We start from the raw sequence: 22,788 nt of genomic DNA, 5'->3' as shown, positions 1-22,788 counted from the left end.
GTGACAGCTCTTTAAGGGCTACGCCTATACTCATAGAATCTGGGGTTGCAATACATAACCAACGTTTTCTGTACCACAGACTGTACCTAGGGGAGGCGACACCTAGTCTGTATGGTTTACCTAAAGTCCACAAACAAGGTGTACCTTTAAGACCAATTGTTAGCATGATTAACTCTGTCACTTACAATGTTTCCAAATATCAGGCGTCTGTACTCATCCCTTTATAGTTGGCAGCTAAGAACATCACATATAGAACACCATAGACTTTGTGGATAAGGTGAGGGATGTCATCATAGAGACTGATGAAACAATGGTCTCTTTTGATGTCACACCACTCTTTACGTGCATTCCTGTTGATGATGCAGTAGAGGTGGTCAGTTTAAGATTAAAATCAGACACCACTCTGAGCAGCAGGACCACGCTTTCCATAGAACAACTGTGTCAACTCTTGAAATTGTGCCTGCAGTCAACCTACTTCACATATGGGGGCCAATATTATAGGCAGACACATAGGTGTGCTATGGGGTCTCCAGTTTCTCCTATTGTTGCCAACCTGTACATGGAGGAGGTAGAAAAGAGAGCCTTGACATCTTTTTCAGGGACACTACCAAGTCATTGGTTCAGGTATGTTGATGACACCTGGGTTAAAATTAAATCCCAGGAAGTCCAACATTTTACTGACCACATCAACTCTGTGGATAAATGCATCAAGTTCACATAAGAAGATGTAAAAAATGGCAGGTTGGCTTTCTTGGACTGTGAGGTCTCAGTTTCTGATAGAGGACATTTGCAAACTGAGGTGTACAACAAACCCACCCACACAGACCAGTATTTGCAGTTTGACTCCCATCACCCTTTGGAGCACAAGTTAGGAGTCATCAGGACTCAGTACCACAGAGCAGACGGTGTCCCCACTAACTCAGGAGCCAGGCAGAAGGAGAAATCCCACACAAGACAGGCTCTAGAGCAATGTGGATATCCTAACTGAGCCTTCCTGAAAGCAGAGAAGAAACCCAAACAGGACTCCAGTCAGCCATCAGGTGAAAAGGAGGAACGCAGACCCAGTCAAGTGGTCATTCCGTATGTTGAGGGAGTATCAGAGAAACTGAGACATTTATTTTCTAAACACAACGTCCCAGTGGCTTTTAAACCCCAAAATACATTACAGCAAAGCCTGGTTCATGCCAAAGATCCAGTCCCCTGGCACAAACAGAGTAATATCGTCTATGCTGTTCAGTGTCAGGAGGGCAGTGATCAGTCTTACATTGGGGAAACTAAACAGCCACTGGCCAAAAGGATGGCCCAGCACAGAAGAGCAACAACATCAGGTCAGGACTCTGCGGTCTACACTCATCTCCAGGCCAGTGGTCACTCTTTCAGGGATAAGGTTCACATCCTGGATAGAGAGGAATGATGGTTTGAGAGAGGAGTAAAGGAGGCCATCTTTGTGAAAAGAAATCGTCCATCATTAAACAGGGGTGGAGGCCTCCGTGTTCAACTGTCCCCCTCTTACAATGCTGTTATTGCTAGTATCACTCAGTGTATCATTCACCCTGTGAATAGTAAACAGCCATCAGTGTTCTAATGATCCATTGTTAGGCTGATGGTCCTTCTTGATCATGTGAGCAGCTGGTTTTGGTTGTCAACAGTAAAACTGGTTGATCCACTCTGAGAAGGTGCTATTTATAAGACTGAGCTGAATACAGCACCTCAGACTGAGGAAGTCTTTCGGATGAAAGACAAAACATTTCTACATTTTTATGTTTGTTTTGCTTTGTTTTGTTTTTTTAATGTCCAGAGGACCAGATTTAACTTTTTTTAGTTCACAGATTTGGTTTTGTTCTAACCATTTTTTTACCTGGAAATTAAAAACTCTAAGATCTGTTAATGTTTTTTATTGCTGATGGTCAACTGTTCCAGATATGAGGGCCTTTAAATGAGAAGGAACATTGACCAAATGACGTTTTGTATTTTGCAGGTTTGCAGTCTCCATCAACTGCACCTTTTGTTGCAACTCCTGTGCTGCTGACTTTTAAAATCATTATGCTCAGCAGCTCTGGGACAAGACCATTAATGCATCTAAAATTCAACTTTAAACAAGAACATTTTTTAAATTGTCAAAGCTTAAGAAATTATATTTCTCTAGTATTTTACAGTGATGCCACTTCAATGGTTTTTGGTCTAAAACTTTCAGTGCTTGTGAATACAACATCCTCATAGGCTTTAAAGCTTTTTTCTTCAGCCAGCTAGCTAGCACTGTCAGAAGAACGAAGAAGGAAACGTTGTTCAACTCTGACCGGCACAACCTTTGCTAAGGATGCCTGGGCCTCCGCCACGCCAACCTCCTGCCGTCTCGGTGAGCTCTTCCTCCCCGAGGAGAAGAGACGAGCAGCCTTGTTCAAGGTAAGCGCCAAGAGGTGCTTTTCCGTGGCGGGCCGCTACCCGCTGGACGACGCCATCGCTGTTTCTAACGTTTTTCTCCCCGCGGTAATCAAATGATTTCCTCGAATAAGGCGATGTTAGCAGCAGCCTCGCTGAATGTTTTTCCGTGGAGGGCCGCTACCCGCTGCCACCGTCTTTTCTAACGTGTTTTTTTCCCTCACGGTAATCGAATGATTTCCTCAAAAAGGTGATGTTGGCAGCAGCTCCGCTGAGTGTTTTTTTCTGTGGTGGGACGCTATGCGCGGGACGACGCTACTGCCTTCTTATGCAGAGTCACACAGTGAATCAAATGATTCCTCCGAGAAAGGCGATGCAGAGCTGCCCCTTCCCTCCCAGCCGTCAGCGCCCTCCTCTCGGAGCTGCTTGGCATAATCCAGAAGGATGTTAACAAGGGACTTTCTGTCCCTCGCCTCCCTCCGCCCTGATCGGATAATCTGGCGGCAAGGTTGGCTCCGCCCTGGCTCATTGCCCTGAACCCATATGGCCTCGCAGTCCAGCTGTGACGTCACACTGGAACGAGGCTGCAGCTGGGCCCGGCAAGCTGAAGACATCCGTCTCCACCTTCGCTTCCATCTCCAGAGTGGAGGGTTTTACCGATCTGTGTTTTTTCCCTCGGTCCCCCCCGCTGGAGACAAGCCTGGCGGTGGCACATGGGGCAAAAGCTTCCAGGATGGACCAGCAACCTGTCCCTCCAGGGAAGCATGACCAGATGGTGACAAGGTCACCAACCGAGCTCACCAGTGCACATTCCAGACAGCCGCAGCAAACAACAACGTCGCCCTACAGCATCTCCAAGAGGCTGGAGGAAGCAGACCTGATTGATTGATTGATTGATTGATTGATTTTATTGTCAATTCTGCATATGTACAGGACATACATAGAAATTGAAATTGCGTTACACTCCTACTCAAGTTGCAGCAAACAACAACATTAGCAAAAATAAACTAACACAACTAGTTATATAAAAAAATATAAAAGTAAAAGTGAACAGCAGCAGGACCTCTGATGCAACGTGCTCAATAGTGACTAACAGGAGACAAAGGGACGCTGACTGAAGACAATAACGTGATGAGAGGTAGATAATGGATGTGCAAGGCCAGAGTAAACAATAGTGCAATATAAAGTATGAACCTGAGAAACTTAGTAAAGTGAAGGTGTGCATACCGGTTCTATATAGAGTCACAGTTATGTACTGATGAGGTGATTAAGTGGAAATGACAATACCAGAATTACCAGAATAAACAGGACGAGTTGATCATAACAGTAGTGCTGGAGGAGACAAAGAGCTCTCTCTCTGTAAAGCTGTTGATGTCATCTTAAACATGTGCCACCTCTGCGGTCTGCCTGTCCCGCATCACCGCCTGGATGACCATGATCCGGAGGACCACTTGGCTCCGCCTTTCGCCATCCTTGGAGCAGCTGTGGCTGAGTGGTTAGAGCAGTCGTCCTCCAATGCGAGAGTTGGGGGTTCAAATCCACCAGCAGTCACATGCCGAAGTGTCCCTGGACAAGACACTGAACCCCTCATAGCCTCTGATGTGTGTCCCATCGGTGTTTGAATGTGATAAAGCACTGATTAGTCTCTTTAGAATGATTTGTTCAATTAGCTTTGTAGAGATCTAGTAGAGTGCTGTATGAATGGGTAAATGAGGACACAGATTGTAATGTAAAGAGCTTTGAGTATCTCCATAAGATAGAAAGGTGCTATATAAATACAGTCCATTTACCTTGTCCCAGAGGCTGCAGAAAGACCTGCTGGAGGGCCCCCATCACCCCAGAGGCACTGTTCGGGGCCAACTTCAGGACCATCCCTGAGAAATCGCTCTCCTCCAGGCAGGAAGAGCGATCAGGAGTTACCCAGCAATAGGTCAGCATCTTTGGCTTTGTCCGCAAAACAGATCCGTTCAGAAAAGATGGGCCTCCCACAGGATGTGGTGCGTACGTTTAGGGCACACGAGCTGCTTCCACCACAACACTGTACACATCAAGTGGACAGTTTTTCAGCGGTGGTGCGCAGAGAAAGGCTTGGAGGCCATCTCATGTCCACTAGGTGGCATGCTGTCCTTTCTGTAGCAGCTGATAGACAGAGATCTAGCATTCAGCACAATTAAAACTTATGCTGCAGCTATTTCTTCCTGTCATAAGGGCTTCAGTGACAAAACAGTTCTTAATCACCCATTGATGAAGCGTTTCCTGAAAGGTGTATGGAGAAACAGACCAGTGTCACGTCCACTAGCTTCACAGTGAGACCTAATGATGGTCCTGCTCGCTCTGATTAAAGCTCATTCTGAGCTTTTAGATCAGGTTTCACTTAAATTCTGTCATTAAAACAGCCCTGCTGTTAGTTCTGACGTCGGCAAAGAGAGTAAGTGTTTGTTTGCTCTCTCTGTGACTTCCTCATGTCTCAGAATTCAAGCTGACGGCAGTTCAGCTGTACTGCGTTTTAACCCTGCTCTGAAAAGCATCACAAGCTCATTCAGATCGAGAGTGATAACCTTGGATGGGTTTTATCATCTTCCTCATAATTCTGAGGAGGAAGCAACATCTCACCTCCTTCTGTTCCATACGCACATTTTTCATGTTACGTGTCGCACATGGCCGCACTGCACCGTTTTCAGCGTATGTTCGTGCATTACTGGGACAGCTCTTCAGGACGTCCTCCATCCACTCAGCGCCTCTCACACTAGTTGTGTGGGGCTTTTTCTGAAGCCTACAGTTCATCTGGACTGGATCCTCCAGAGAATCGCAGCACATTCCACCAGAGGGTTTTCATCCTTCATAGCTCTGCATGGAGGGATGACAGTGGAGGATATTTGTATGGCGGCTGCCTGGTCATTGCCATGTTCAATTATTCGTTTTTATCTATGTGATGTTTCTACTTTCTCCAGGACCCATTCTGCTCTCAGGGTGCTGACAGAACAAGAAATCCTTCCTGTCTACAGCAATCAGTATATATAACATCTCTTAATGAAATGAGGATAACAAGTTACTACAACAAATAATTTTCCTTTGGGATTAATAAAGTATTTTTGAATTGAATTGAATTGAATGATTATTTATTTTGTCAAAATCCATAAATAAAGAAGGGAAAGAAAAAAAAAGAATGATTATTTGTTTCATGGAGCCTCACTTTTGAGCTCACACCTGCCTGCATGCAGTCGCAGTGTGAGATATTTATTATCAGTCACAAGTTCATGACTGCTGATTTTATTGTTATTAACCGGTTCAACCTGAGGAGCTGTTGGTCTGCTCTGTTTATCGGTACACTGTTACAATTCGTATCCTCTGTTGTTCCTATTCACAGCAGCAGGTCTGCTATCTCAGCCTTTTTTTTCCTCACCAGAGATCTTCTCCGGTGCGCTCCTGCGCATGGAGCACGCAATTACGCAGCGCGTAATTACGCACACAGAAGGCTGAGTGATGATTTTTTTTGTGTGTGTGTGTGCAAGCAGGTGCTTCATGTTGTGTCTGAGTGGATCCAGTGAGGCATAGACTAAATCCTGCTTCACCTTTAACCCACTAGCGATAGTCTTAAAGGGCGAAGCCTATACGAAATAGAACGTTGGTTACGTACTGTAACCCTAGATTCTATGAGTATAGGCGTAGCCCTTTAAGCTCTGGGCCTCACTGGTTCCTAATGGCTGAAGAAAAAAGCTATTTGGGAGCCGATTACCCGCTCTTAACATAATTTATACAGACCGGGTGGGGCCCACACAGCAGGTGGGCGTGGACTAAAGTTTTCAGTGCTGCGCGCCTAGGGATAAACTCACTAGCGACAGTCTTAAAGGGCTACGCCTATACTCATAAAATCTAGGGTTACAGTACATAACCAATGTTTTGTTCAGAGACCTCTCCACTCTTGGTCATGTGACCTCACTGTAGGAGTTAGAAGCTTCAGTGTTTTTCAATTAGAAAAATGGTTTGTAAATTACGTTTTCATGGTAACTTGAAACGCCAATAAAACTAATAGCACACATCAAGGTGCTGAGCCGGTTGTTTTGATATAACATTTGTGGGGGTACACGTTGTGGTTTGGGCTGCATTAAAGTTGATATTGGTATTATTCTCTGCTCTTAGTTTGGTGGGATGTTTCTTGTTCTTACTTGCCTTAGGACAACGGATGAAAATTAGCCGTTGTGCTAACTCCAGCATATTTACATTGATGCTTACTGCTGACATGTGGATTAATATGCATTGTCCTAATTTAAATAAAATAAATTAAATGAAATGATAGAAGAGCAAAAGCCTTTTCAGGTGGATAATAATAGGTGGCTTATTGTACTGACAAAATACATATTTAATCAGTTGCATGATTTATTGTAACAAATGAGTTATTAAAATCAAATAAATATAATATGAAACACAAATGGAGGTTTGCTTGATAATTGTCCATCAGACCTTGTTTAAACTGAGAAATGCTATGTCCCCCCTCGCTGGGACAATTTGAAGAGTGAATGTTTGTAGTTTTCAAGATGAGTTTTTCTGGACTGGAACTGAACAGAGAATGTAAGAAAACCTTCATGTTTTAGTGCAAGATATTCAAGTGAGGAGTTGTGCTGTGGAAAGGAATAGAGGGAGGTCTTTTTTTCTTGTTTGAGGCGACGTAAAATGACAGACCCTGTCAAGAAAAGGAGATCCACCACCAAGTGCAGTCCCTCCCAGCCCCCACCCCCACCCAGCTGGGGGGATGAGTTGTGGGACAATGGTGGCCAGCACAGCTGCCATAGTTTAATCTTCAGCCACCTGAATCATGTGGGCAAACTATACTTTTGAGCAACATAAAAACGAGAAAGTGTAGTTTCCTCAAATGATGGTGGTGGCTATCTTGGATTTTGACGTGGCTAACCCAGTTTTTGTGACCTTTCTTTTACCTAGATGCAGCCACACACCAAAATGGAAATCGGTCATCATGCTCAGTGTGCACGGATGGACAGAGGGTATATCCAATTTCCCCTCTTAGCTCTGTGACGGGGGACAATATGTTACCAAAGAAAAGGACAGATTTCCTACCATATGGCATTAAAACAAAAATATACAGTTTAGCAGCTGTCTTACAGATTCCAGCGGGCCTGAAGAAAAACGTAAAGAGAATATACCTGATAATCTGCACCAGCTTCAGGAAAGTTTCGTCCACATTGTATCGATTCTTTGCTGAAGCTTCCATGTAGTGGATCCTGTTGTCGCTGGCAAAGGCCTGGGCATCCTCCCTGGAGATCTGCAGACACCACACCCCAGACTCAGGTCAGATTCAGTTCTATGTCTCATACCGAGCCTAAGAATGTGTGCGAGTCTCAGCATAAAATCAAATCATTCAGGACAGATGAGACAGAGACATCCTGAACAGTTTCCCTGCAGTGCCTCTGAAAGGTGTGGAAACCTTTAAGATTAAAATAGCATCTTGGTGCGAACACAAACACAGAGCATCCACAAAGTATTCACAGCAATTCACTTTTTCCACATCTTGTGTTACAGCCTTATTCCAAATTGTATTAAATGTATCTCTTTCCTCAAAAGTCTACACACAATAACCCATGATGATGATGGGAAAAATATTTTACAATTTTGAAAATTTATTAAAAATAGAAAACCAATAACCACATGTACGCAAGTATTCACAGCCTTTGCCACAAAGCTCATTTTGAGCTCAGATGCATGTTTCTATTGACCATCTTGAGATGTTTCTACAACTTAAATGGAGACCACCTGTGGTAAATTCAGTTGACTGGATTTGATTTGGAAAGACACACACCTGTCTATAGAAGGTCCAACAGTGGACAGTGATGTCAGAGCACAAACACCAAGCATGAAGTCAAAGTCTGTAAACCTCCAGACAGGATTGTGTTGAACAAATCTGGGGAACGATACAGAAACATTTCTGTTGCTTTGAAGGTCCCAATGAGCTCAGTGGCCTCCATCATTCATTGATAGAAGAAGTTTGGAACCACCAGGACTCTTCCTAGAGCTGGCTGACTGTCTAAAATGAGCGATTGGGAAAAAAGGGCCTTAGTCAGGGAGGCGACCAAGAACCTGATGGTCACTCTGTCAGAGCTCCAGTGTTTCTCTGTGGAGAGAGAACCTTCCAGAAGGACAACCATCTCTGCAGCAAAACACCAATCAGAATGTCTGGTAGACTGGCCAGAAGAAAGCCACTCCTTAATAAAAGGAGCATGGAAGCCCGTCTGGAGTTGGACAAAAGGCTCCAGAAGGACTCAGACCATGAGAAAAAAAAACTCTCTGGTCTGATGAGACAAAGATTGAACTGTTTGGTGTGAATGCCAAGTGTCATGTTTGGAGGAAACCAGGCACCGCTCATCACCAGACTAACACCATCCCTACAGTGAAGCATAGTGATGGCAGCATCATGCAATGGGATGTTTTTCAGCAGCAGGAACTGGCAGACGAGTCAGGATGGAGGGAAAGATGAATGCAGCAATGTATAGAGAAGATCCAGAAAGCTCTGGATCTCAGACTGGGGCGACGGTTCAGCAGGACGACCCAAAACACATGGCCAAGATCTCAAAGGAGTGGCTTCAGGACCACTCTGTGAAGGTCCTGGAGTGGCTTCAGGACCACTCTGTGAAGGTCCTGGAGTGGTTTTAGGACCACTCTGTGAAGGCCCTGGAGGGGCTTCAGGACCACTCTGATTATCCTGGAGGGGCCAAGCCAGAGTCCAGACTTGAATCTGATCAAACATCTCTGAAGATATCTGAAAATGGCTGCACAGACGTCTCCATCCAACCTGATGGAGCTTGAGAATTAGTGCAAAGAAGAATGGGACAAACTACCTAAAGATAGGTGTGCTCAGCTTGAAGCATTATATTCAAAAAGACTGGAGGCTGTGATTGCTGCTGGAGGTGGATCAACAAAGTATTACTGTATTTTTTTACCTACAAGTCGCAGTTTTTTGCATAATTTGCATGCCCTTATACACTGAAACAACTTATTTATGGATTTTTTTCCCATATTTATAAACCAATTTTTGGCTGAGATATAACAGTTTTCATTCATAATGACATTGAAAATATTGAACACTATCCTGATGCATGCGCAATAATCCAGGTTAAAAAAAATCTAAAAAAGGTCCTCTGGACATTCAAAAAAAAAAAAAAAAAATGTAGAAATGTTTCGTCTCTCATCCGAAAGACTTCCTCAGTCCGAGGAGCTGTATTCAGCTCAGTCTTATAAATAGCACCTTCTCAGAGTGGATTAGGGCTGTATACCGAATCGAGGTCTTTTATAGCACCGACTGAACTGCGTCGGTCGGTGTATGGATTGAAACATCACTCTTTTTTCGGTGTCAAGTTTCGGTATTGGCTGTAACGTGTCACATGGTTTCAGCACGTCGGCAGGTAAAACGCAGACATATGACAAACAGACTACGTGTTTACACCCAGAGCTGTATAGAGCAGCCGTATGGCTTGTATGTCTATAGTGCTGGTTACGCCCACAGACGGGGTTCACTTGTGCAGCGTGTGTGTTGTCGAACGGCTTCAATTTACGAGCAGAAAGTTGCTCCGTGTTTTTCTGCAAGTAAAGAGAAGGACAGCAGCCTCCCCCCATCTCCTCTCTCAGCATTAAAGTCAGCCTGTGAGTGTTGAACGGCCAGATTCATTAGCTCCATGACTGGACTCGTCTTTATCAAAGAACTCTGAGGACGGAGCTGTGCGTGGGATTTCAGCTGATAAGTTTACGTTTGTTAACGTTACTGCAGCTTAATACGTGTATCACAGTGAATTAAACTAGAATCCATGTAATGCTAACTTTAAGATATTAGTGTGAAGCTTTATTTTATCTATGTAGCTAGCTAAACTCAGAAGCTAACTAAAGATTGACAGAAACAGATGAAGCTTAGCTTGTAAAAATGTGCTCATCCATCGGGTCAGCTGCTTAAACAGTTCACCTAATGTTCACTGTTTGTTAATGTTCTCCTCACAGGAGCATCTGACGCTGAGGAGGACAAACGGACAAAAGAAAAGCGAGGTGAGGGTCCACAGGAGTCAGGACAGTCACAAACTTTGCTGTTAAAAGTTTGATGCTTTTTCTACAATGGAGGCTCCATGGTGGAGGTAAGCAAAAATTAAAGGATATTGTTGACCAGCTAAGTTTTTATTTTTCAGCCTAGGTAATGTTAATTGAGCAATAATAACACAACCATGTATTGTTGATGTTTTGTGTTCCAATGCCAATTAGAGAGATGATAAGTGCACTAAACCCCAGAGAATCACAGAGAAGATTCAGGCAGAGACACAGAGGTGCAAATATCTGCCATCAACCCTAGCCTCAGTGAATCCAGTGACCTGGTGGTGGGATGTGAGGGACACTATGCCAATGCTATCAAACTGGACAACCATGTCCACAACCATCCACACCATCAGAGCAAACATTTTCTACTGCTGGAGACACCATCAGCCAGGAGCGGGCTTGTTTGTGTCTGGAGAAAGCAGACATGTTGATTTTTCTGAAGAAAAACTGCTAATTGAAAAGGTCCTCAGTGTATAGCATTGAGCATTAGACACTGACGTGTCACTTGTTGTTTACAACTGTTCTTTTGAACTGGAAATTATTTGTTTATTTTTATGTAAGAAAACTGCTTGGAATAGAAATACCAAAGTCAAAAAATAAAACTCAATTTGTACTGTAATGTGTAACGTGATTTTATTCTTGTTAGAATTAATAGTAATTACAAAATTGATAACGAAAAAAGAACCGTTCAGAAACCGACACAGGTACAGATACAGATTTTTTTAGAAAGGTACCCAGCTCTAGAGTGGATCAACCAGTTTTGCTGCTGACAACCAAAACCAGCTGCTCACATGATCAAGAAGGACCATCGGCCTAACAATGGATCATTAGCACACTGATGGCTGTTTACTATTCACAGAGGGCTGAGTGATACTAGCAATAACAGCATTGTAAGAGGGGGACAGTTGAACACGTAGGCCTCCACCCCTGTTTAATGATGGATGACTTATTTTCACAAAGATGGCCTCCTTTACTCCTCTCTCAAACCATCGTTCCTCTCAATCCAAGATGTGAACATCTTCATTTCTTTAGTTGGCAGCTCAGAACACCACATACAGAATACCATAGACTTTGTGGATAAGGTGAGGGATGTCATCATGGAGACTAATGAAACAATGGTCTCTTTTGATGTCACATCACTCTTTACGTGCATTCCTGTTGATGATGCAGTAGAGGTGGTCAGTTTAAGATTAAAATCAGGCACCACTCTGAACAGCAGGACCATGCTTTCCACAGAACAACTGTGTCAACTCTTGAAACTGTGCCTGCAGTCAACCTACTTCACATATGGGGAGCAATATTATAGGCAGAAACATGGGTGTGCTATGGGGTCTCCAGTTTCTCCTATTGTTGCCAACCTGTACATGGAGGAGGTAGAAAAGAGAGCCATGACGTCCTTTTCAGGGACACCACCAAGTCATTGGTTTAGGTATGTTGACGACACCTGGGTTAGAATTAAATCTCAGGAAGTCCAACATTTTACTGACCACATCAACTCTGTGGATAAATACATCAAGTTCACATGAGAAGATGTAAAAAATGGCAAGTTGGCTTTCTCGGACTGTGAGGTCTCAGTCTCTGATAGAGGACATTTGCAAACTGAGGTGTACCACAAACCCACCCACACAGACCAGTATTTGCAGTTTGACTCCCATCACCCTTTGGAGCACAAGTTAGGTGTCATCAGGACTCTGTACCACAGAGCAGACAGCATCCCCACTAGCTCAGGAGCCAGGCAGAAGAAGAAATCCCACACAAGACAGGCTCTAGAGCAATGTGGATATCCTAACTGGGCCTTCCTGAAAACAGGGAAGATACCCAAACAGGACTCCAGTCAGCCAGCCATCAGGTGAAAAGGAGGAACCCAGACCCAGACCAGTGGTCAATCCGTATGTTGTGGGAGTATCAGAGAAACTGAGATGTTTGTTTTCTAAACACAACGTCCCAGTGGCTTTTAAACCCCAGAATACATTACGGCAAAGACTGATTCATCCCAAAGATCCAGTCCCCCGGCACAAAAAGAGTAATGTTGTGTGTGCTGTTCAGTGTCAGGAGGGCTGTGATCGGTCTTACATTGGGGAAACTAAGGGTGCTTTCACACCTGCCCTGTGTTGGATTTGATATCTTTTATATCTTTTTATACCTTTTGACAAGCCTCGACGTTTCTCTGATGATGTGAAATGATGCATTTTCTACAAGGTGTGTGCGTCTATAATCATACACTAATTACTTCATGTTATATATAATCTTACAAGTGCTAAGTACAATCATACACTAATTACTTCATGTTATATATAATCTCATAAGTGCTAAGGATAATCATACAAGTTCACATTTGATATAATTCTGAGGGAAACAGAGACAGGTAAGATATTTATTTGTGCAGCAGGAAACGATCCTTCTTTGTTCATCTGAGCAGAGCAGCTGAGAGTTGAGGGCCCAGCAATGTGACACACTGCACACACATTGATTAAACATAAATAATGCTAAAACACAACATTCATATGCTTTATACTTAACACAGGTTGAGTATTTATGCTCTCACATTAATAATAGTTCAGACACACAGAAAACGTGTTTTAAAGCTCTATACAGACGAAAGCCAACTACAAGCTGAGAGTAAGTGCTCCTGCGTTCCAAAACAAAGCTCGTAAATCAACCCTTATCAGTAGAAGGATGAACAAGGCCGTCTAGGGCTTTCGGAGTAACCCTGGAGATAAAATCTGCCCCTGAGTGGCTGAACATGGTGTCACTCGGACCATCAAGAGGTTTTGACATCCAATCACAAGTCTGTCCGAACCCGAAAGGGCGGGACATGAGAAACCTATAAATCTCGCTCAGACACAGGGTTTGGTTGAACAAACACGAGGCTGATAGACCAGGCAAGGTTCGCTCTGACTTTGTTCCTCCGACTACATTCTGATTACATGTAATATCTGCATACTTTAACTTTGTCTCAATTAAATCTTTAATACTAAGGTGTAGGGGTGCACCGATTTCAATTTTCAGGCCGATCACCGATCACCGATTTTTTGAAAGTCTGAACTGCCGATTCCGATTTTGGCCGATACCGATTTTTTTTTATAAGCAACAGTGTCAGGTGTTACAAGATCACAATGCACCTTCAATTTACCAATCTTATTTTATTGTAAAACATACCCTTGAAAAATACCCTAGAAACAATACAAACTTGTTGTTTTAACTTGTCATGAGGTAGTATTCTGAAATATAAATGAAGTTTACACAATTTTTGTTAAAACTATAAAATTAACTAAAAAAAAAAGTTCAGTTCCTTCAACTCTTTCACTTGTTACATTTAAAAAAAAAAAAAGATAATGCAACAAGTGTAACATTTTCAAGTCAGTGGGTAATAAGAACTAACACTGGTAAGTTAGTTCTCACAGACTTATTCCAGTCACTTTCATTAGTGGCAGGTTTTTCTTGATGAACAAAAGCATTTCTGCTTTGTCACCAGACAGGCGACTTCTTTTCTCATCTACTACATGTCCAGCCAAGCTAAACAGGCGCTCGCTTTCAACGCTTGTGCATGGGGCAGAGAGATAGGTTCGGGCAAGTAGAGCAAGATGAGGGAAACGATTTTCATTGATCTTCCAGTAGACCAATGGGTCCTGGCTCCTTTCAACAGGAACCTCAGATAGGTAGTTCTGTACCTGCATAGCTGAAGGGCTGGCCAGCTGTTGCTCCTGTTCAATGTTCTCCTTTAAGATTTCGTCGTGAGCTGCAAACAGTAGACTACGCCTTTTGGCTGCAGGTTCATCTATAGCAGGAGGTCCCACTTCAGAGGATGTTCCTGCAGCAGGTGTGCATCTGGTCTCCCCCTCTGCAAGTTTGGTCAAAAGGAGCAGTTTCACGTCATCTTTCACCTCTGCTGAGAAGTAGCGATTCTTGTACCTTGTTTTGCATAAACAAAGAAAGATGGGTCAATCATTGTGTTTTGTATACATTAACAGTTTTTATGACTTGCATGTAAATAAAGAAATGCATTTCAATCAATAAATTTTTATTTTTAATTTAATTTAAATGTTTGTTGAAATATAGTAGTAGGCTAAAAGTCATTATGGCTAAAATAGAATGTTAATAGTTACTTGCCTTGGATCCAGAACAGTGGCCAAGCTGTACAGGGGCTGATGCTCAATGTTGCTGAATCTTCTCACAACAGCCTCCAGCAGCGTAGCTTTGGCTGTACCCACGCCACGGTCTGTGCTCGCTTGCCTCTCCAAAATCCGCTTGAGTGCAGTGATGGCTGGGATGACATCTGCTGCTGTAGCTGTTGATGAGCTAATCTCCTTTGTGAGTTCCTCAAAAGGTGCAAGAATGGTGAGCACATTGTCCAGTAGCTCCCACTGGTGTGCTGTGAGTGTGGCTGGTAACTCGTGCTCAGCAGCATACACGCCAATAGCACGTCTCTGCTCCAACAGCGACTGCAGCATGTAGACTGTGCTGTTCCACCTCGTTGAAACGTCTTGCTGTAATCGTTTCCTGGGTTGACCTAACTGTGTCTGTATGTCATAAAGTCGGGAATAGGCAAGTGATGAATGCTTAAAATGTCCAACAATTCTCCTTCCTGTTGCCACCATGTCTGTGATGCTGCGCTGCGCCAGCTGTCCCTCATTTACAACCAGTTGCAGTGTGTGTGCCAGGCAGGGTAAACTTTTCAGGTTGATATCATCCAGCGCTTTGGCCATATTACGAGCATTATCCCGTAAAACAACGTGAACTCTTCCATGATCGATTTCCCAGTGATTCAGCATCGCCTTAAACTCTGCTGATAAATTGGCCGCAGTGTGAGACCCTGCCATTTCTTTACAGTTTAAGAGTAATTGATGACGTTCGAACTGTTCGTCAATCCACTGTGCAGTAAAACTTAACATGGACATTAAACTTACATCAGAAGTCCAGATGTCTGTTGTAAAGCTGAGTGTATTTGTATTAGCTTTTAGCAGGCTGCGGGTGTCTCTCGAAACTTGGCTGAACAACTCCGGTAATGCAACATCAGAAAAATATTTCCGACTCGGCATATTATATCGTGGGCACACGTGCTGCATCAAGCTTCTAAAACCTTTGTCCTCAACGACTGAAAATGGCTGGTTGTCTAATGCCATGAACTCCATCACTTTCCTCGTGGTAGCTTTGCTCTTTTCGTTGCTCATAAAAGCTAACAGCGACCCACCGACTGCCTCTTTGTTAGCGCTAGCTTTAACATTAGCCTTAGCTTGGTTGCTCTCTTCAAACATTGCATACTTGGCGGCGTGGTGATTTCTTAAATGGCGAACGAGGTTTGTTGTATTAAAGGTTTTGGTGGTGGCTCCACCACGACTTACTTCGGCTTTACACGAATTGCAAATTGCGATCTTTGGCTCATTTTCTTTTACAGCGTAGAACTTCCAAACCGACGACATGGCTGCTCCGAGTGACCTGTGTGTGAGCTCTCACAGTGGAGCAAAAGGGGACAGCAGCTGATTTTCAGACCTTTCCGGAGGCAGATAAGATCGGTGGATAAAATCGGCTTCTCATTTAAAGATCGGCCGATCGCCGATCTCCCCAAATTAAGGAAATCGGGGCCGATCGATCGGCCGGCCGATTTATCGGTGCACCCCTACTAAGGTGAAGTGCTCCTGAAATTCTGTGCTCGGGTTATTTTGAACACCCCAACCCTTCAAATGGTGACCCCGACGTGATGATCTACGAGCACACGAGGAGCGGCAAGATTCGACCGATGAGCGGAGCGACTGTTCGCATCCAGAGGAGAGGCGCCTTACATAAATAACACGTAAGCGGGTTACCTAAGTTGGCCGAAAGGCCCAAAAACTCCGCTATTTGGCCGTAAACCAAATTGAGCCTCTGGATGGGCATGGTGTGTTCTGTCTCCTGAAATAAAAGAGGAATAGCAGCTAATGTTAATATAATAACTAGAGACATTGAGCACTGAGCTTAAAGTGTGCAGAATATAGAATAAGAGAGTAAAATGAAAAAGAGAGAAGCGCTAAGACTAAGGTCAAAGAGAAAAGTGAAGATAAGAGATAAGAAAAAAAAAAGAGACTAAGAAGGCCAAAAACAGAAATAAGGGAAGAAAAAAATCCTAGTAGTATCTCTGCAGTAGCGCGCCTCCTATCGGTCTATGGGCCGGTAGTTAAACGTAGACTGGGTCACGTGAGCTCAGCTGACATCGGGCTGGGGAATTGAGGGACCCCTTAAACGGACGGAATTGGCAAATAAAACTAGGATTAAAACGCGAGTCGGGGACCGTGGAAAATGCGTGAATAAATTAATAAAAGGAGAAAACCACGCTATAAAAAAAAAAAAAAAAAAAAAAAAAAAATTAAGAATGTCGCACACGATGCGATAAAAAAAACCCTCATAATTAAAAATCCTGCACACGAGGCGGAAGAAAAAAATTTAAACAATTAAAATGCAAAAAAAAAAACCCATCTGTCTGTGTGTGTGTGAAATGAGTGAGGCTCATCTCTGTGTGTGAATAAACGAGCAAATCTGATCAGTGTTTGATCGGTGCAACAAAAAAGATGACACTGTTTTGGGTCGAGGCTTGTGTGGGCTCCGATCAACGCGCGGTCAGCAGCTCGTGGAGTGAAAGGATTATAAAATAAAGTTTGAGGGCCGTATGAGAGTGGTTTATGCTGAATGAGAGATGGAGCTCTTGGAGCAGAGTAATGTGATATGCAAGTCTTTCTGGGGCCGCAGACAAATTAAAAAGGACCAAAAGAACCATCCAAGAGTCAAAAAAGCTTAAGAAGAACTGGCACTCATTTGCCAGAGTGTGCAGGGGTTGAATCAGGAGGAGTACACAGGAAAACAACCTCCTAGGTGACTTCAAGACCTGTCCAGCGGCGCCCCCTGCTGGAGTGTACCCAGTAATGCACGTGACATCAGGAACCATACACATAGAATGAGAGCTGGAAAGAAGTGGAAGAGGAGGCAGGTGATGAAGGAGGGATGAGCCGAAGGATGGACGCAGAACAAAGGAGAGACATCAGCCAGCAGCTGGCTGAACAGAACCAACAACCTCTGAGAGGAGCTTCAGATTCAGGATGCTTGGTTGAAAATCACTGGTAGACATACACAATCCGAAAAACAAAAAACGTATTTTAGGAAGGCTGTACTTGAAGGTTTGCCTAGTGACGTTGTAGATGACCTAGAAAAAAAAAACGCTGACTTGCTTGCAGCTGATGCTGAGAGGTGGGAGAGACATGTGGTACATCGTCTTAAATATTAGTATTTAGTATTTATGTTGATCTAAAGAAAGCATTTGATACTATTGATCACAATATTCTTCTCAAAAAACTAAATAAATATGGTATTAGAGGGCATGCATTGCAGTGGGTATCTAGTTATCTAGAAAAAAGGAAACAATTTGTTCAAATAAATGATGTAAAATCTGAATTCTGTAATATTACATGTGGAGTGCCTCAAGGCTCTATACTTGGACATAAGCTATTTATTTTATATGTGAATGACCTGGTAAATGTGTCTGGATTTTTTAAATGTATTTTGTTTGCAGATGATACTACTTTTCTTTGTGTGGGTGAAAATGTTGTGCAAATGCTGAAGATGGCACAAACAGAATTTGTGAAAATACAAAATTGGTTTCAACTAAACAAATTATCTTTAAATGTAGATAAAACAAATTATATGATTTTTAGTAACAACAAGAAAGTGCTTGATACGCCATTTAGAGTCAATGGAATTGAAATTAATAGAGTCAATGAGGTGAAATTTCTGGGTGTCATCATTGATGAAAAACTAACATGGAGATCTCACGTAAAAAACTTAAGAACTCAAATAGCTAAATCGATTGCAGTAATGTACAAAGTTAGAGAATTATTCAATGATAAAGCAATGTTTCTATTGTATAATGCCATTATTGTTCCACATTTAATTTACTGTATTGAAGTCTGGGGTAAAGCATGTAAAACAAATACAAATCCAATTTTTATTTTACAGAAAAGAGCCATAAGAATTATTACCAGAAAAGATTATAACCATCCGTCAAATATATTGTTTCATCAGCTAAAGATATTAAAATTTTATGACTTGGTTGATTACAATATCTTACTGTTTATGTATGGGGCCAACAAAAACATACTACCTACTAACATTCAAGGGAAATTTGTTAAAAGACAAAGTAATTATTATCTTAAGGGGATGGAGATGTTTGTGAAGCCGTGGTGTCGCACCAGTCTGAAGATGCGATCCACTATATCTCAGGGTATTAGATTGTGGAATGATCTGGAGGTTGATATTAAAAATGCCAAAACTATGTACATATTCAAGAAGATGATAAAAAATTGTTTTTAAAAAAAATATTAAGTATAATGTGAGTTCATAAAAATTGTTTACAGTTGATCTTATATTTTAGCTAAGTTTTTTTTAGTTTTTTTTATCTTTTTATTTTTTTATTAATTCATCTTGCTTTTGTATAGTAATTTTGTTTGGAATATATTTTGGGGACAAGGGGCAGATTTTATAAGAATTCATTCTTCTTCTGCTGCCTTTCATTTTATTTCTGTGATTGTATATCTTTTTTCTTTTCTTTAAATTGTACTATATTTGTTGTTTGGATGAAATGAAATTAATAAATAAAACATACATACATACATACAAAAATATGCTAAAAAACAGAGAGAGAAGGAAGCAAATGAGTTACAGGACATGAAAAATCAGTTGGTTAAGCTTAAATTGAATGACGCCAGACATAAAATAAATGAGGAGAAAAAGTGAAAGAGAAAAGACAAATGGTGGTTCAGGAAGGTGTCGAAACCTCCACACTAGGGGTAGTTGCTGTGCAACAGTGGTCTGAAAATATCTGGTCCGCGGGCCAGAGGGGGACATCCAACCAGGGGAGCTGGACGAGGGAGAAGGGGTGGCGGTGCGGCGCGGAGGGGTTGGGGACGTGGCGTCTCGCGCTGGGGATGGCATGGGGATGCTTGTTTCCTCTGTGGTCAGCAGGGGCACTGGGCGAGAGATTGCATGTACCCAGGCCCACCTCCCCACCAGCCAATGTGGGAATAACAGCCGTACCAGCAACCTATGAGAGGCCAAACACAATACCAGCAGCAGGCAGAAGAAGCGACATTTTCAACACCACCTGGCTGTCAGATGTTACAGCAGTCAGTGGACGTTGTTGGACTTTCTGGAGTAAAACAGAGACTGCCTGTAACATTCCCCTAAACACAAACACTGGCCCATCCTTTTGTGATTGCGAAAAATGCACCAGCGAATCTCCTTGGGAGAGATCTTCTCATAAAGCTTGGAGCGTCCATTCTTTGTGCACCTGATGGACTGATTGTCCGGCTCCCGGATGGAACCACCTTGAACTGTGGCCAGGTCACCATTTCCCACTCTCAATGTGTGATCCAACCCGTCCAAGACGAGTATGCTGACATCTACTGGGGGCTGATTGAACCTGAGATCCCTGGGGGAATGGGTGTTTTCTCTGCGTACCTGGCGTGGGAGCCGTGGTTCCGGACTCTTGAGCCATACATGCCGCTCTCAGACCCCTTACATGTAACCCTCTATTATGACAGAAAAGGTGATGAGGTTTTTCGGGATCACTTTGCAGAGCAACTACAAGGGAAAATCTGGTCAATTAAAACGGGTAACATTTATGCGGGAAAACAAGGGGTGGCAGCTATTGTAAACTTAACTCTAGACCAAGAAGCTTGGTATATGATGAGCACAGAAGCAGTGCCTCACAAATCACTGGGCTTAAATCCAAAATATCAGGCTAAAGATTTGGCTCCAATAGTAAAAATGGCTTCAGAAGCCAGAGATTGGGTAAAAACAGCTGTATCACATGCCTGGTTCTCGCCTAGCTGTAAGTATTATTCAGTGGATTCTGAAGCAAATGATGTAGCTTTATTACAGCACGATGTCCTCCCCATGGAGCATGGACGTGAACAGACTGACCACCCGCTCGCATGTCAGCTGATGCCTGAATCGTTATGGTCTGCAGGACCCACGGACGTGGGACTGACAAACTGCACTCCCGTATCGTTTCAGGTCCAAAACACATATTCCATTTGGCTAAAACAATATCCACACAAACCCGTCGCTAAAGAGGGAATTTCTGAAACTATAGAGGGGTTAAAACAAAGTGGGGTCTTGGAACCCTCATACTCTGATTGGAACACAGAGACATCCAAAACCGCGGACAGTGAAAGAAATGCTGTCATTTCTGGGCCTGACAGGTTACAGCAGAAATTACATCCCAAACTACACAGGCCTAACACAAACTTTGCGCGCCTTGGTTAAACAGAAAGGAATAAGAAACCTCACAGCTCCATTGGACTGGACTGAGGAGGCTGAAAGAACATTTATTGACATAAAACAGCATCTCAGCAGAGCAGCTGAGCTAGCTCTCGCTGACTACGGAAAACCCTTCTATTTGGATGTTTCTGAAACAGGAGGAGTGATAAATGGTGTCTTGTTTCAGAAACATGAGGGGGGTAGGATAACATTAATGTATGTTAGCGTTATGCTAGACAACACAGAAAAAAGACATCCGCCGTGCACACAACATGCAGCAGGTCTGGCCAAACTGATTCAGAAAACAGCTCATCTGGTGATGGGACATTCTCTACATGTGTTGACCTCACACAGTGTAGTTGCATATGTTAACTCACAAAACTTCACTATGTCACCATTAAGACAACAGCGTATAAACAAAATCTTGGAAGCACCAAACTTGTTGTTTACTCATGAAGGGATTAACATGGCAGACAGAGTAGGCACTGGGGAACCACATGCATGCCAAAAGAGGGTGGAGAGAGATGAAAAGGTTAGACCAGACCTAGAAGCCACACCTCTGGAGGAGAGACATGTTCTATTCAGTGATGGTAGTTGTTTCCGTCAAGAGGATGGACAGCTCAGTGCTGGCTACGCGGTGGTATATCAAACAGACCAGGGTTATGAGACAATAGTTCAGGAGAGACTGCAGGGAGCTCAGTCAGCACAGAGTGCTGAGGTAAGGGCCCTAATTGCAGCCCTACAGTGGGCTGAAGGAAGAAAAGTCACAATTTTCACTGACTCAGCTTATGCTTTTGGATCAGCGCACGTGGAGCTGGCTCAGTGGATGAGAGGAGGTTTTTTAACAGCAAATGGAAAGCCAATTAAACATGAAAGAGACATGAAAGAACTAGCATCAGCCTTGATGTTACCTGCAAAGGTAGCCATCGTAAAGTGTAAAGGACATGACACAGAGACATCAAACACGGCCACAGGTAACTCTCAGGCCGACCAGGAGGCCAAGAGGGCGTCAGGCTACATCACTAGGAGTCAGATGATGCTTGTTACAGCTGAAGAGGAATGTGGAATGAGATGGGATGCTGAAACGGTAGCCTGTTGTCAACAAGGAGCAGCTCCACAGGAGAAATCAGTGTGGATGGAATATGGTGCTGAACAAAAGGATGATGGACTCTAGACAGGACCAGGAAACAGCGGATGGGTCCTACCATTGACCTTAAAGAAGAGAGTTTTTGAAGAAGCACATGGTTTGGCTCATGTGGGGGCACACCAGATGGGGAAAAATGTACTTAATTGGTGGCACCCTCACATGAAATCTATGATTAAAGCATTTGTGAAAAGCTGCACTGTGTGTAATTTGTACAACTCTAAACCAACCATTAAGACGCGTGAGCAAGGGAAATTTCCAATAAACATGACACCGGGTCAAGAGATAATTATTGATTACACAGATATGATTCAAGCGATACGAGGATTCAAATATCTGTTGGTTTGCGTGGATGCCTTCACGGGGTGGCCAGAAGGTTGGCCTGCGAAAAAAGGGGACAGTCAAACAGTCGTTAAGTGCTTGATAAACCATTATATACCGAGACACGGGTTTCCAACTAAAATAAGGTCAGATAATGGAATGCATTTTAAAAACTCTGATCTTCAGAAGGTTGAAAAAGCATTAGCATTGAAGCATGCTTTTGGGACAGTTTACCACCCTCAATCTCAGGGGAAGGTTGAAAGATTAAACAGAAACCTCAAACAACAAATATCAAAGATCTGTGCACAGACTCATTCCAATTGGCTTGATTCATTGCCCATACAGCTCATGGCTATGAGAGCATGGATTAATAGGGGTACAGGTTTCACCCCTTATGAATTAACAACAGGAAGGTTTTTCCCTGGGCCTCAGCAAAATCTCGAGTGGCCCTCGGAACAGGTAATGAATGTGTCACACAAGATGTATTACAACACGCTCAGAGCTTTGTTGTCCAGTTTTGCTCAACAGATTCCAGATTCCAGTACTCCTCAGGAGGAGGAGCCGGCGAGTCTCAC

At 43.1% G+C, this 22,788-nt stretch overlaps 1 protein-coding gene across 1 annotated transcript in view; it reads right to left on the bottom strand.

Annotated features, from left to right (window-relative positions):
* Positions 1-22,788, bottom strand: part of rras (RAS related) — a 108,832-nt gene that overhangs the window by 41,193 nt on the left and 44,851 nt on the right. Inside the window, exon 5 of the mRNA XM_037688799.1 lies at positions 7,539-7,657. Coding sequence (XP_037544727.1) covers positions 7,539-7,657 — 119 coding nt within the window. The remainder of the gene's footprint in view (positions 1-7,538; positions 7,658-22,788) is intronic.

This window comes from Nematolebias whitei, chromosome 15 (assembly GCF_014905685.2).
Source record: "Nematolebias whitei isolate Nwh7 chromosome 15, NemWhi1, whole genome shotgun sequence".
In the NCBI taxonomy this organism is placed as follows: domain Eukaryota; kingdom Metazoa; phylum Chordata; class Actinopteri; order Cyprinodontiformes; family Rivulidae; genus Nematolebias; species Nematolebias whitei.
This window is presented reverse-complemented; position numbering and strand designations above follow the sequence as displayed.